Raw genomic sequence first — 14,245 nt, 5'->3', positions numbered from 1 at the left:
TTCAAATTTTGTAGAAAGTTTTAATCGGTATGAAAGTTTTGTTACATATATCATGAACCATAGGATTCACTAGCTTGTATCCGTGGGGAAATAGCTCAAGTGTCAAGCAGATGGGCAGTCAAAACAGAGAGGAACTTTTTCTTATTTTTCTCAGTAAATAATGAACACAAAAAAAGATCATCAACTGCACACGTTTAGTATCTAAAAAAAGAATATCAATTTCATTTTAATTTTCTGAATACTGTAAAAGAACGAGTCTTGTCGTGGATTAAGTCTTCGATTTGGCATGGATGCAAATGAAAATTGCTGCAGATCTCTATCAGAAAATGTCAAGTGGACTCCATCGTCCATTTCGAGGGACATTTTCTTGACACTCATGATTATATATTTGATGAAAAGAATAGAAGATAAGAACAATTACTGAAGAAACTTTTTTGAAGAAGTGAAGAAGCTTTATTGAAGAAATAAAAAATGCTTCAATACATTAACATGTTTTCTCTTCTATTTATACAGATTAGGAGAAAGAATTTTCCTCAACAGAATAGAGAGATTTCCTCATATAGTTGGGGAAATCTTATCTTCTATCATGCCCCTGCAAGATGGTGCTATTATTGCGATTGCTGTTGCTATGAGGGCACAGGCGTTCCCTTCGTTCTGCAGTGGCGTTGGTCGCTGGCCGAAGACAAGGGCGAAGCTTCGCTTTTCTCAGCAACGTTGGTCGCTGACTAAAGGCAAGAGCGAAACTTCGCTTTTCTCACTGCTCTGATACCATGATGGAAAGAATAGAAGATAAAACAATTATTGAAGAAGCTTTATTGAAAAAGAGAAAAAGCTTTAGCTTTATTGAAGAAATGAAAATGCTTCAATACATTAACATGTTATCTCTCATACAAATTAGAAGAAAGGATTTCCCTCAACAGAATAAAGGATTTTCCTTAATAGAATAGAGAGATTTCCTCATATAGTTGGGGAAATCTTATCTTCTATCATGCCCTGGATCGATGCAAAGAATGATTTGCGAGAGACTTCGTGAGTAGGGCAAGAGCAGATCGCTGCTACTGTTGCGATTGCTGTTGTTGTGAGGGCACAGGCGTTCCCTTCATTCTCCTTAAATCCGCCCTTCGTTCCCCTTAAGTCCATCGACTGTTGGCAGATCAGCGAAGATAGCAAAGGCCACCGCGATGAGGAAGATGAGGATTGGCCGTGGAGCCTCTTGGGAATGTGACTGCAGCGGCGTTGGTCACTGGCCGAAAACAAGGGCGAAGCTTCGCTTTTCTCAACAACGTTGGTCGCTGGCCAAAGGCAAGAGCGAAACTTCACTTTTCTCACTGCTCTGATACCATGATGGAAATAATAGAAGATAAGAACAATTATTGAAGAAGCTTTATTGAAGAAGAGAAGAAGCTTTAGCTTTATTGAAGAAATGAAAATGCTTCAATACATTAACATGTTCTCTCTCATACAAATTAGGAGAAAGGATTTCCCTCAACAGAATAGAGGATTTTCCTCAACAGAATAGAGAGATTTCCTCATATAGTTGTGGAAATCTTATCTTCTATCATGACCCCACAAGATGGTGCTCCTGATAAGGATACCAATCTTGGATCGATGCAAAGAATGATTTACAAGTGAGAGACTTCGTGAGTAGGGCAAGAGCAGATCACTGCTACTGTTGCGATTGCTGTTGCTGTGAGGGCACAGGCGTTCCCTTCATTCTCCATAAATCCGCCCTTCGTTCTCCTTAAGTCCACTGACTGTTGGCAGATCAGCGAAGACAGCGAAGGCTACCGCGGTGAGGAAGATGAGGATTGGTTGTGGAGCCTCTTAGGAATGTGGCTGCAGCGGCGTTAGTCTTTTCTCAACGACATTGGTCGTTGGCCAAAGGCAAGAGCGAAACTTGAAGAAGCTTTATTGAAGAAGTGAAGAAGCTTTATTGAAGAAATGAAAAATGCTTCAATACATTAACATGTTCCCTCTAAATTAAACCGCCAACCCCATGGCAGCCAAGGGGTGTTGCTGCCGTCTTGGGTAAGGCCAACCTCTGCAGTCAATCCTTCGAGTCCTGTTCTCAATGCTTCTATTATCTATACCATAGAGGACTGATGCAGATCTGTTGTCCTCTATGTCATGCCTTCGTTGCTTCATTTTGTTGAAGAGTGCCCCAATTAGTAGACTGTCATATGCTGCTTGGTGACGGATCCCTACGGGTTCAAAGTTCAATAACCTTGATAGTCCCACCAAACCAATCTCTCCCTGAGGAAGTCCTCCACAAAATCGAGATATATATTTGAGATCATAAATCTGGCCAAAGATGGTCCTCACCAAATTAGAGAAGTCGTTCAATGTGTTGGGCAGTGGGGCTCGGGTGATCATCTTTATCACAAATGCCACGTCGTAGAGTCCATGAAACGTAACATACTTGGAGCTGTAGAGTTGGCAGAAGAGCTTCATGCATACTAGATATGTGCACCGCTGCGCGTCGATACCGTGTCATCGATTTGTAGGGCATCTATGACCCCGATAGGTGCGGGTGCTAGTGATGGTTGAGATATCGGTCGTGGTTGCGATGACAAGATAGTCTGTTGACTTAGTTGGGACAAGAGCGGAGCGATTGCCTGCATTATGCTTGTGAGCGCCTACACTTGGTTCATGATGTTCAATAATGCCTTTGCAGGGACAACCAAGTGCCTCATATTCATCCTCGGAGGTGAGAGTTCTAAGTCATTGAATAGAGGCCAGTAATACCCTAGTGTCTGAGTGGAGGTGGTTGCATCCAATTGGGGAAAGGAGGGTAGCTGCCCATTTGTGTAAAGGTGCTATAGATTGGGGGTAGAGTTTCTTCACTGGAGCACTCAATCTTTGCACTATTAAAGTAGCTTCCCATTTGTGTAAAGGGTTCATGGGCGGATATTCCTATTATATTCAAGGTCCTCCTTCTAGTTCCAAATTGTTAAGGATTCAAGGATTCAAGGATTCAAAGATATATGATCTCCCTAGGTAATATAATCTTTCATATACACAGTTTTAAGTTTCTCGATTTTTGTGCATCAATCTTCGCACGACAATGAACACATCTTTTGAGAAATTAGGGATTTTGTTTTTAATATTCTTTCGCTGCGCATGTGACATCGCCCCTAGATTTTCCAACACATAGGCGGGCATTCCTATGATATTCAATGCCCTCCATCTAGTGCCAAATTATTGAGGGGATGCATCATCGACGGTCGAGTCAGCCCAGCTTGGTCTTGTCCCAAAGGCGTAGAGACATCCGAGGAACCCTTGTGGCAGTCCTAGCGCGACTAAGGTGGTCTTCGCATAACCTTGACCTATCCGAGGTGGTCTTTAGGTCAGGCCGAGGTGGGCTTTTTGGTGGGTTATTATGTAAAGGTTAGCGTCAGGAGGAATTTTCTAACCCGACTCCTCCAACGCATAAGTTAGTTCCGAAAATTACATAGGGTGTGAGAGGTTTTTGGAAAAAGGTCCGACTCCTGGGCCGACACTAGGGGTCGGCTTTTATACCTGACCAACTAAGGAGATCCTCCATAATAGCCCCAACGTCTCCCTTGTTTTGTCTGTAGGGGTGATATGTTCAAACGACCTCCTATGAACTATTGTCCATGGGGGCCGATAGAGAGATAAATAGGCCCGAACAACCTCCATGAATTGTTGGCCACGGAAGTCGATAGGGCCAGTCCAAATGGCCTCTCGTGGATTATTATGCATAGAAATCGACAAACCATAACCACCCACCACGTTATTTCCTTGTGGGTGATTCGACTTTTTTCTTCAATGTTAGCGCTTTTAGAATGATTAGTTGGTGGATGGTGATTGGTTACTAAAATATGTTCTATCAAACTTTATTAACTTAGAAGATGGGAATGCTCATGAATTTCATCTTAATTATTGCATTAGTATTGGAAGGAAAAAATTATTTCTTATACTGTGGTTTATTCATGATAAAAGCAATATTACATAGATATCAATGTAGCAAAGGTTATATTATAAGGTTGTCTAATATTAGAACTTAATTGTGAATGAAATATGTCTGATAGCAGCGATCAAATGGTCAAATGATTAACCCATGTGATAAATCATAAGAGGTGTGCAATAATTTTGATACAAAATTAGAAGAAAACATCCTATTCCATAGCACAATATTCATCTCTAATACCATAATTATTGTTGTCTATTTTAGAAAACAATTAAATGAGACATTTTTTTTTTTAATCTCAAATGGATGCATTTTATGGAATGAGGAGACAACGCTTTGGTTGCCCAAATAAGAGTGTCAAACTCATGAGATATGTGAGGGAATTGAGGCTTGTTGACATTAAATACCTGCATTAGGTTTGTTGGATGCATGAGATGCTTCAAAGTTGAGGCATTCCAACTTGAACCACTCGTATAGGATTGTCAAACATATGAGAGGGTGTTAGATGCACAAGGATGTGAGAGCGAGCTAACTTCAACCACCCATGTAGCATGTGTAGACGCATTGGACATGAAAGTGTTAATCGGTGTCGAATGCATGAGAGGCATGTTAGTGTTGAGGCATATTGACTTTAAGAATCTACTAGTAGCTATCAGACATGTGAAATATTTGAGGGTGTCATGATGTGTGGACATGGACCACTTGTAAAGGAAGTGTTAAACATATAAGACATACAAGAGTATCTTGGAATGCCAAGGTGAACCACCTCTACAAAGGTTTCAAACACATAAGACTTATGAGGGTATCATTGCATGTGGACTTGAACTGCTTGTGTATGGGGTTGTTTGATGCATAAGACAAGTAAGGGTGTCGTGATAGGTGACATAAGCTAACTATGTAGTGGGTGTCAAATGCAAGAGATATATGAGGGCATTATAGCGTGTAGAGTTAATTGCTTACATGAGGGATCTCAGACAAATGAGATGCACAAGGGCATTTAGGTGTGTTAACTCTAACTGCTCATGTATAGCCATCAAATGTTCACGGAAGTTAGATGCACTAGATCTAGTAGCGCATTAGAGTGTGTTGACTTACATAGTCTATGTAGGGTGTATCAATTACATGAGATACACGAGAGATTGGGGTGTGCAACTTGAACCACACATATAGGTGGTGTTGGACACAAGTGGCCTAGGTGTTAGTCATGGGTGCCCTGCAAGTCATTCACGTGAGTGATGACATGTGTGACATAACACGCAATCTTTTTTACTATTATTATTATGGTAATTTCTTACTTTATATTGCTTATTGCATATATACGTTATGATCTCTATGGATCTGTACAATGGGAATCAGATCCTGATAGGATTACAATAATGAGACTAATTCACCTTTAAACAGACCCTAAATAATCCCGGTCATAGGTTACTCGAGAAGGACATTGAGATAACCGGACAAACTAGTGCGTTGTATACTTGTCCATATGATGGAGTCAGCTGGTCTCATAGCTACTTATGTGGGGACATTAAGGATACAATACAGGTGCTCATTGGAGAATGAGTTCACTAATTGATCTGCTCACGGAATACTGGATGGTTGATGATGCCTTCTTAACAAACAGTAATTCCGTAGTCCCAATAGTGTATATGGTCCTTAGACTTGAGACATCAAGGATGTCCCGTATGAGTATTCCATTCTTTGATACTAGACTTATAGATTTGAAATTTTCAAATCTAGTATAATTGGTTATTGAGAGTGGCAGCCAACCTTATAAGGGTTATTGAGTATCGATAGAGGATCATCCACTCTCGGTATCATGAGAGAAATATTCTATTTTCTTGCTCAAACAAATACTTGGCCAAGGTGATTCGGATTGAGAGAGAAAGAGTTCTCCGGGAGAATCCGATTAGAGCAAGACTCGATAAGAAACCGTATGGGCATGATAGTACCATGCTCGATATATGGTCTTTGGAATAGTAGATGGTTGAGAGACTATAGGTACATGGTAACTAAGGATAGATAGATCCAAAGGATTGGATTCTCCTATATCATATAGGGACTGCGACGTAGTGGCCTAGTACGTCCGTAATCGATAAGTCGAGTGAATTATTATGGAGATAATAATTCAATGAGCCAAAATGAGTTCTGACAATTATGACTCACGACCAGATCGATATTGGGCCTAAAGGATCACACACATATGGTAGGTGTTGCGATATGTAATGGTTCGGATATGAGATATCGGCTTGAGCTCCTATCTTATTGGATATCCAATAAGCTCATGAATTATTGGATCCTATGGATGAAATCCAATAAGAGTCAATAAGAGATTATTGGATAGAAATCTACTAATCTACGAGGCTTAGATAGTTAGATGGAGATCCAATACTCAATAGAGCTGGATCCATTAGAGTTAAGTAGACAGGAACTAATGGTTCATAGGCTAGGGCTTTTTTGATTGCCTCTCCTATTGTCCTCACCTTCTCCTCCTCAGATAACAGGTTTGGAGTTTTAAGGAGCATCGTCGCAACCATGTTGTGTGGATCACTACTAGAGAGAACGACACTTGACCTCCTTCACCCTCTTCTAGAGATTTGCAATGATTCAAGGATATACGATCTCCCTAGGTAATACAATATTTCATATACACAATTTTAAGTTTCTCAAATTTTGTGCACCAATCTTCGCACGATGATGAACACATATTTTGAGAAATTATGGATTTTATTTTTAATATTCTTCTACTGTGCATGTGATATCACCCCTAGATTTTCCAACACATAGGCGGGCATTCCTACGATATTCAATGCCCTCCTTCTAGTGCCAAATTATTGAGGGGACGCATCATGGACGGTCGAGTCAGCCCAGCTTGGTCTTGTCCAAAAGGTGTAGAGACATCCGAGGAACCCTTGTGATGGTCCTAGTGCGACTAAGGTGGTCTTCGCATAACCTTGACCTATCTGAGATGGTCTTGAGGTCAAGCCGAGGTGGGCTTTTTGGTGGGTTATTGCGCAAAGGTTAGCGTCGGGAGGAATTTTCTGACCCGACTCCTCCAACGCACAAGTTAGTTCTAAAAATTACATAGGGTGTGAGAGGTTTTTGGAAATAGGTCTGACTCTTAGGCCGACACCAGGGGTCGGCTTTTATACTTGACCAACTAAGGAGATCCTCCATAATAGCCCCAACATCTTCCTTGGTGTTTTGTCTGTAGAGGTGATATGTTCGAACAACCTCTTATGAACTATTGTCCATGGGGGCCGATAGAGGGATAAACAGGCCCGAACAACCTTCATGAACTATTGGCCACAGAAGTTGATAGGGCCAATCCAAATGACCTCCCGTGGATTATTATCCATAGAAAACAAACCATAACCACCCACCACGTTATTTCCTAGTGGGTGATTCGACATTTTTCTTCAATGTTAGCGCTTTTAGAATGATTAGTTGGTCGACGGGGATTGGTTACCAAAATATTTTCTATCAGACTTTATTAACTTAGAGGATGGGAATGCTCATGAATTTCATCTTAATTATTGCATTAGTATTAGAAGGAAAAAAATTTTATATTATACTATGGTTTATTCATGATAAAAGCAATATTGCGTAGATATCATTGTAGCAAAGGCTATATTATGAGGTTGTCTAATTAGAACTTAATTGTGAATGAAATATGTCTGATAGCAGCGATCAAATGGTCAAATGATTAACTCACGTGATAAATCATAAGAGGTGTGCAATCATTTTGATACAAAATTAGAAGAAAACATCCTATTCCATAGCACAATATTCATCTCTAATACCATAATTATTGTTGTCTATTTTAGAAAACAATTAAATGAGACATATATATATTTTTAAATCTCTAATGGATGCATTTTATGGAATGAGGAGACAACGCTTTGGTTGCCCATAGAAGAGTGTCAAACTCATGAGATGTGTGAGGGAATTGAGGCTTGTTGACATTAACTACCTACGTTAGGTTTGTTGGATGCATGAGATGCTTCAAAGTTGAGGCATTCCAACTTGAACCACTCGTATAGGATTGTCAAACATATGAGGGTGTTAGATGCACAAGAGTATGAGAGCGAGCTAACTTCAATCACCCATGTAGCATGTGTAGACGCATTAGACATATGAAGATGTTAGTGGGTATCGAATGCATAAGAGGCATGTTGTTGTTGAGGCATACTGACTTTAACTATCTACTAGTAGCTATCAGACATATGAAATATTTGAGGGTGTTATGATGTGTGACTTGGACCACTTGCAAAGAAGGTGTTAAACATATAAGACATACAAGAGTATATTAGAATGCCAAGGTGAACTATATCTACATAGGTTTCAAACGCATAAGACGTATGAGGGTATCATTGCATGTAGACTTGAACTGCTTGTGTACGGGGTTGTTAGATACATAAGACAAGTAAGGGTATCATGACAAGTGACACAAGCCACTTATGTAGTAGGTGTCAAATGCAAGAGATACACGAGGGCATTATGGTGTGTGGAGTTGATTAATTACATTAGGGGTGTCAGACAAATGAGATGCATAAGAGCATTTAGGTGTGTTGACTCTAACTGTTCATGTAGGGTCATCAAATGTTCAAAGGAGTTAGATGCACTAGATCTAGTAGCTCATTTTGGTGTGTCGACTTAAATATTGTATATAGAGTGTCTCAATCACATGAGATGCACGAGAGATTGGGGTGTGCAACTTGAACCACACGTGTAGGTGGTGTTGGACACGAGAGGCGTAAGGGCATCAAGCATGTGGACCTAAATTGGCTACAAAGATGGTGTTAGACGCATGAGATACACGAGGTCATCAGAGTATGCTGAATTGTTAGTATAGGGGCTAGAGACACATAAGACATGAGAGGCTATCATGATGTCTGAACTCAAATCATCAACATAGGGGGTGTTGAATGCATGAGACACATGAGGGCATTGTGTAGCATAGACTTGAATATCCTGCATAGTGGGTTTTAAACACATAAGAGACATAAGGGCCTTAGGAGCATGGCTACTTGAATAACCTAAGGGGGTGTCAAATGCGTTAGATGTGTGAGGGAGTCATGAATACCAACTTAAAGTGCCCATATGGGGGTCTTGGATACATAAGATACATAAGGCCATCGGGGCTTGCCAATCTTTGATCACTCACATAAGGGTGTCATAAACATGAGATGCACAAGAGTATCAAGGCATGCCATTTGAACTGCCCATATAAAGGGGTGTTAGTCACATAAGATGCACAAGGGCACTAAGGCATGCATTGAACTATTTATGTAGGAAGTGTTAGATATATTAGAAGCATGAGGGCATTAGAATGTGTTGACTTAAACTACCCACATAGGGCGCAAATGCAAGAGATGTATGAGCATGCGAGGGCATGCCAATATTGCTAACATAGGGATTGTCGAATACATAAGACATACAAAGGCATTAGGGCTTATTGTCATAAACTACTTATTTAGGGGGTGTGAGACAAATGAGATGTAGAGGGGTGTTGTAGCATATTGACTTGAACATCCTCTTTATGGGGTGTCAAATACATAAGACATATGAAGGCATCTGGATGCATCGACTTGAATCGCTTGCATAGAAGCATTAGACATATGAGAAATGCAAGAGCTTTGGGCATGCTGACTTCGACCACCTGCATAGAGGTGGTGTTAGATGCATGAGACACTCAAGGGTTTTGAGGTATTCCCAATTGAACTAAATGCAGAGGGGTATTGGATGTATAAAACATGTGAGTGTGTGATGGCAGATTGACTTGAACTACCTACATAGAGGTGTCAATCACATAAGACATGTGAGGGTATCGATGCATGCTTATTTGAATCACTCACATATGAGGCATCAGATGGATTAGACATGTGAGAGTATCATGGCTACCGACTTAAACTGTCCATATAGGAGATGCCAAACGAATGCACGAGGACATCTACATTTACTAACTTTAAGCACCCAAATAAGGGTATTGGAATCAAGATACTTGTGAGGGCATTTGAGTATACTCACTTGAATTTCTCACATAGAAGTGTCGATCATATCAAACATGCGAGGGCACCGATGTGCCTGCTTGAATCACTCATATGAGGGTTATTAAATGAATTAGACATATGAGGGTATTGTGGCTATTGAATTGAACCGCTCATATATGGTGTATCAGATGGATTAGATGTGTGAGGGTATCTAGGCTTGCTAACTTGAACCACCAAAGTAGGGTTGTAAGATATAAGACACACACAAGGGCATCTAGGCATACCCACTTGAATATCTCTCATATGAGGTGTCAAACATATGAGATGTGCGAGGACACAAGGGGTTAGATACACAAGAGTGCGGCAACAATAGGGCATGACTTAAAACACTCACATAAGGGTAAAATAGGATGCACAAGACGCATGACGACATTGGAGTGTGTCTACTTAACCACTTGCATAGTAGGTGTCAAAAGCACAAGACATGCAAGAGTGTTGAATGTATAGACTTGAATAACCCACATAAAGGGTGTTTGATGTATTTGAGTGTGCCAACTTGAATGACCCATGTAAAGGTGTTGAATGCATGAAACACATGAGGGTAACGAGGCTTGTTGACTTAAACCGCTCTCATTGGCGGTGTTGAACACATGAGACACAGGAATGTCAAGGTGTGATGATTTGAACTGCTCGCATAGGGGTTGTCAAATATCTAAGGGTGTTAACTATATAACAAATGAGGACATCAAGGCGTGTTGACTTAAATTGCCTACATAAGTAGTGTTTAGATATATGAGTTGGGACTTGACCTGAACCACTTGTGTTGGTGGTGTCAAACACATGAATCATGCATCGACATTGTAATATGTCGACGTAGACCTGCCACATAGACGATGTTGGATGCATGAGGGTATCACAGCTTGATGACTTAAATCACCTATATAGAGGGTGTCAAATGCATAAATCATGCATGGGCATCAAGGCTTCCTAACTTGAACTGCTCTCGCAAAAGGTATTAGATGCATGAGACACATAGACATGTGATAGCATCACAACTTGTCAGCCATTGTAGAGCTTGTGAGATGCATGAGACACGTATGGGCATTACAACATGCTAATCAAACTACTTACATAGGGGATACTAGACGCATGAGACATTAGGCATTAGAGCATGCTGACTTGAATCGCTCACATAGGAATGTCATATACATGAAACACATAATGGCATATGGGTATGTTATCTTGAGTCACTGCCATAGTGGGTGTCACATGCATGTGATGCTTTTAGGATCAGAGCGTGTTGACTTGAATAACATGCATAGGGAGTGTTGAATGTATGAGAGGCATGAGAGCATTAGAAGTATACTAATTTGAATCACCCATTTTGGTTTTGTTGATCATATGAGACACACGAGGATAGTGAAATTTGATGAGTTGAATGACTCGCATCGGGTATATTGGACGCATGAGACATATGAGGGTCAAGACATGTCAACTTGAGCCAGTCACATAAGGGATATAAGATGTCCGACGGCATTTGATACATAAGGCGCATGAGGGCATTTAAGCTTGTTGACTTGAACTATCCATCTAAAAATTATCGAAAACATAAAATACATAAGGTTCTAACATCACGAAATTGCCTAACTAGATAGTTTTGGAATTATGAAATACATAAGGTATTAGGGCTTACCGACTTAAACCACTCACAATAATGTTGAACGAATGATTCCTATTAGGAAATCGGAGCTCATTGATTTGAATTGCCAATAAATAAGGTTACTAACGCATGAGACATGAATCAAAATAAAAATAAAGAAGGGCACTCCTAGACCCAGTTAAAATATGAAAATAGGGGCTCTTAAGTAAAAAAAAAAGAGACAATCAATGGCTTTTTATAAATAATTAAATTGGTAGGTGTAAAAACAGAAACAACTGACTACATGCAATTTTGGTAAACACAACTGAGAAAGTAAAATCCTCGGGACCGACTAACGCATGAGAGACACCATATCAGCTGGCCAACTTTTCGGGGTGACTCGACCAAATCGGGCGAGAATGCGTTTACCACACGTTGCCTATTTGGCCGCTTATTTGTCATCTGCCACTCTCTCTGGGTTCTTCCTGCATCTCCCCTCTCTCTCCTGCCACCGTGGTGGCAGAAGAAGGAATCAGTGGTTGGAGGAGCTGCCGAGATGCACAATACATCGCCGCCCGCCTACGTTCCCATCTCCGCCTACCCCGATCCAGCGCCCGTGCCCCCATCGCGGCCTTCCGTCTCGGAGGCTCACCCTTCTCCGGCCCCCGCGCCGCCTAACGCGTCCTCTCCCGCCGCCGGGGCCGCCGACCTGGTCTCCAGCTTTAAGGAGCACGGCAGGGCCCTGATCTCCGCCCAGCGCCCGTGGCTGCAGCTTCTCGACGTCACCGCCCTCGCTCGCCCCTCCAGCGCCGGCGACGCTGGCTTCCGCCTCCGCCATAACAGAGCCTACTTCCGCACCAACTACACCCTCTTCTGCCTCTCCGTCCTCGCCGTCTCCCTCCTCTGGCACCCTGCCTCCCTGTTCGCCTTCATCGCCCTCACCGCCGCCTGGTTCTTCCTCTACTTCACCCGCGACCGGCCGGTCGTCCTCTGCGGCCGCCCGATCACCGACGGGACCATCCTCGGCGTGCTCTCCGTGGCCATGATCTTCGCTCTCATCTTCTCCAATGTCGGACCGACCGTCTTCGGAGCCATCATGATCGGAACAGTGATCATCTGCCTGCATTCGCTGTTCAGGGCGACGACGGACGATCGCTTTCTCCATGAAACAGAGGCCGCAAGCGGCGGATTGGTTGTCCCCGCTTACGGGATCGCATTATTTTCTTGACAATTACAACTTGATCATATCGTTATTGATTACAGAGTATATCAAACTGTTCTGTTCTGAAGTTAGGCTTAAGGGAATAGAGCCCATAGTAATTCCCAATATCAAATGGGACCGTGAGTTATTGTGTTTTGTATATATTTCTTTAAATTTATGATTAGTGCATACACATATATCCGAGTTTTTATGTAACATGTTAAAGAAGTTGGTCACTATCGACCCAACATGTCTCTATCGACGCAAAATCTAAAAGGAATCAACCAACCATGCAAATTCAAATTTATTTAACATGTTAAAGAAATTGGTCAATGCAATTTTAGATTCAAGTGAATTTTTTATATCAATTATGATATCTTTCTTATTCCAAGTGATGATACTTAGGCATGAAATGGAAGTATGATTAGAATGGGGTTGCATCTACCAAGTCAGCCAATAGATTTATTTATATATAAGCTTGAAAGGTTTGACATCTTCCTACTATGCTAAGGGTGAAGGTCTTTTGTTGAAAGTTAATCGCAGCGTTGCTCCTAATCTTAGATAGATCGACCAATATGGGTATTGAAAATACTAGCAACTGCTTTTTGTGTTTGAAGAAAAAAAAAAAGGAATTATTAATCATATTTTCCCACATGGCATGTTTTTCAAAATTATATGGAATATATGTGAACAAAGAATTAGAAGTATTTCCCTAATTGGTTAAAGGGGCAGGCAATTGCACGAGGAAGGGAAGGATTTGAAGCAATGGGTTAATATGATGTGGTCTAGTGAGAGACAAAGTTGCGGCCTTTGTCCTCGATCATCAAGGAAACCAAAACACGGAACGAATGGAAGGGAAAAGGATGTCAGTCAAATACATGTGGAATAGGAAAGCCCTAATTAAACCATTGTGGGAGGCACAACTTAATATTGATCGGTCTAGGATTAATGACGATGATGAGCAGTAAAATTAATCCATTGTGGTAGGTGAGGAATAAAATGAGGGATAAGCTGAGAAAGTTGGTGAATCACACATATTTTTGGTAGAGAAGGGAAGGGAATTAATGAAGTAGCAAGGTTAATATGGAACGTAGAACCAATTGCTAGGCAAACAATTTTTGGTGATGAAAGGGAGCTAGCAATGTAGGCAATACAAAATGAATAGAAAAAGTAATAATTATAACATCGTCTTAATACAATGAATAATGTTAGAAATCTGTGTTATGCGTCGGGAAATCGTCTATATAAACACCAAAGAGGGTGACCCCAAAGTACATACACTACTGCTAGTGAAGAGAGAGCGCGAAAGCGAAAGAGAAAGTAAGAGAAAGCGACAGAGAGAGTGGTGCAGCTTGCCATGGCCATCAACGTGGGAAAGGCAAACCTTGTGGAGCACTTGGAGCTCATCCTCAGTCTCCGTGGCTCCTACCCGATAGTAGCAATCGATACGGAGTTCCCGGGGTTCATTCGCGACACCCCTCGCA

At 41.3% G+C, this 14,245-nt stretch overlaps 1 protein-coding gene across 1 annotated transcript; it reads left to right on the top strand.

Annotated features, from left to right (window-relative positions):
- The first annotated feature begins 12,116 nt into the window (after positions 1 to 12,116).
- LOC135629174 (PRA1 family protein F3-like) lies at positions 12,117 to 12,788 on the top strand. Its single transcript, XM_065136364.1, has one exon. It carries the CDS (start codon positions 12,117 to 12,119, stop codon positions 12,786 to 12,788), a length of 672 nt encoding a protein of 223 aa, XP_064992436.1.
- Positions 12,789 to 14,245: the final 1,457 nt, after the last annotated feature.

This window comes from Musa acuminata, chromosome BXJ3-1 (genome assembly GCF_036884655.1).
Source record: "Musa acuminata AAA Group cultivar baxijiao chromosome BXJ3-1, Cavendish_Baxijiao_AAA, whole genome shotgun sequence".
Taxonomy (NCBI): domain Eukaryota; kingdom Viridiplantae; phylum Streptophyta; class Magnoliopsida; order Zingiberales; family Musaceae; genus Musa; species Musa acuminata.
Note: the sequence above shows the minus strand (reverse complement) of the source record. Positions and strands in the feature narration are given on the sequence as shown.

Bases quoted from the DNA above. Each gene is read 5' to 3' on its own strand.
- LOC135629174 (XM_065136364.1), top strand. From the start codon at position 12,117: ATGCACAATACATCGCCGCCCGCCTACGTTCCCATCTCCGCCTACCCC.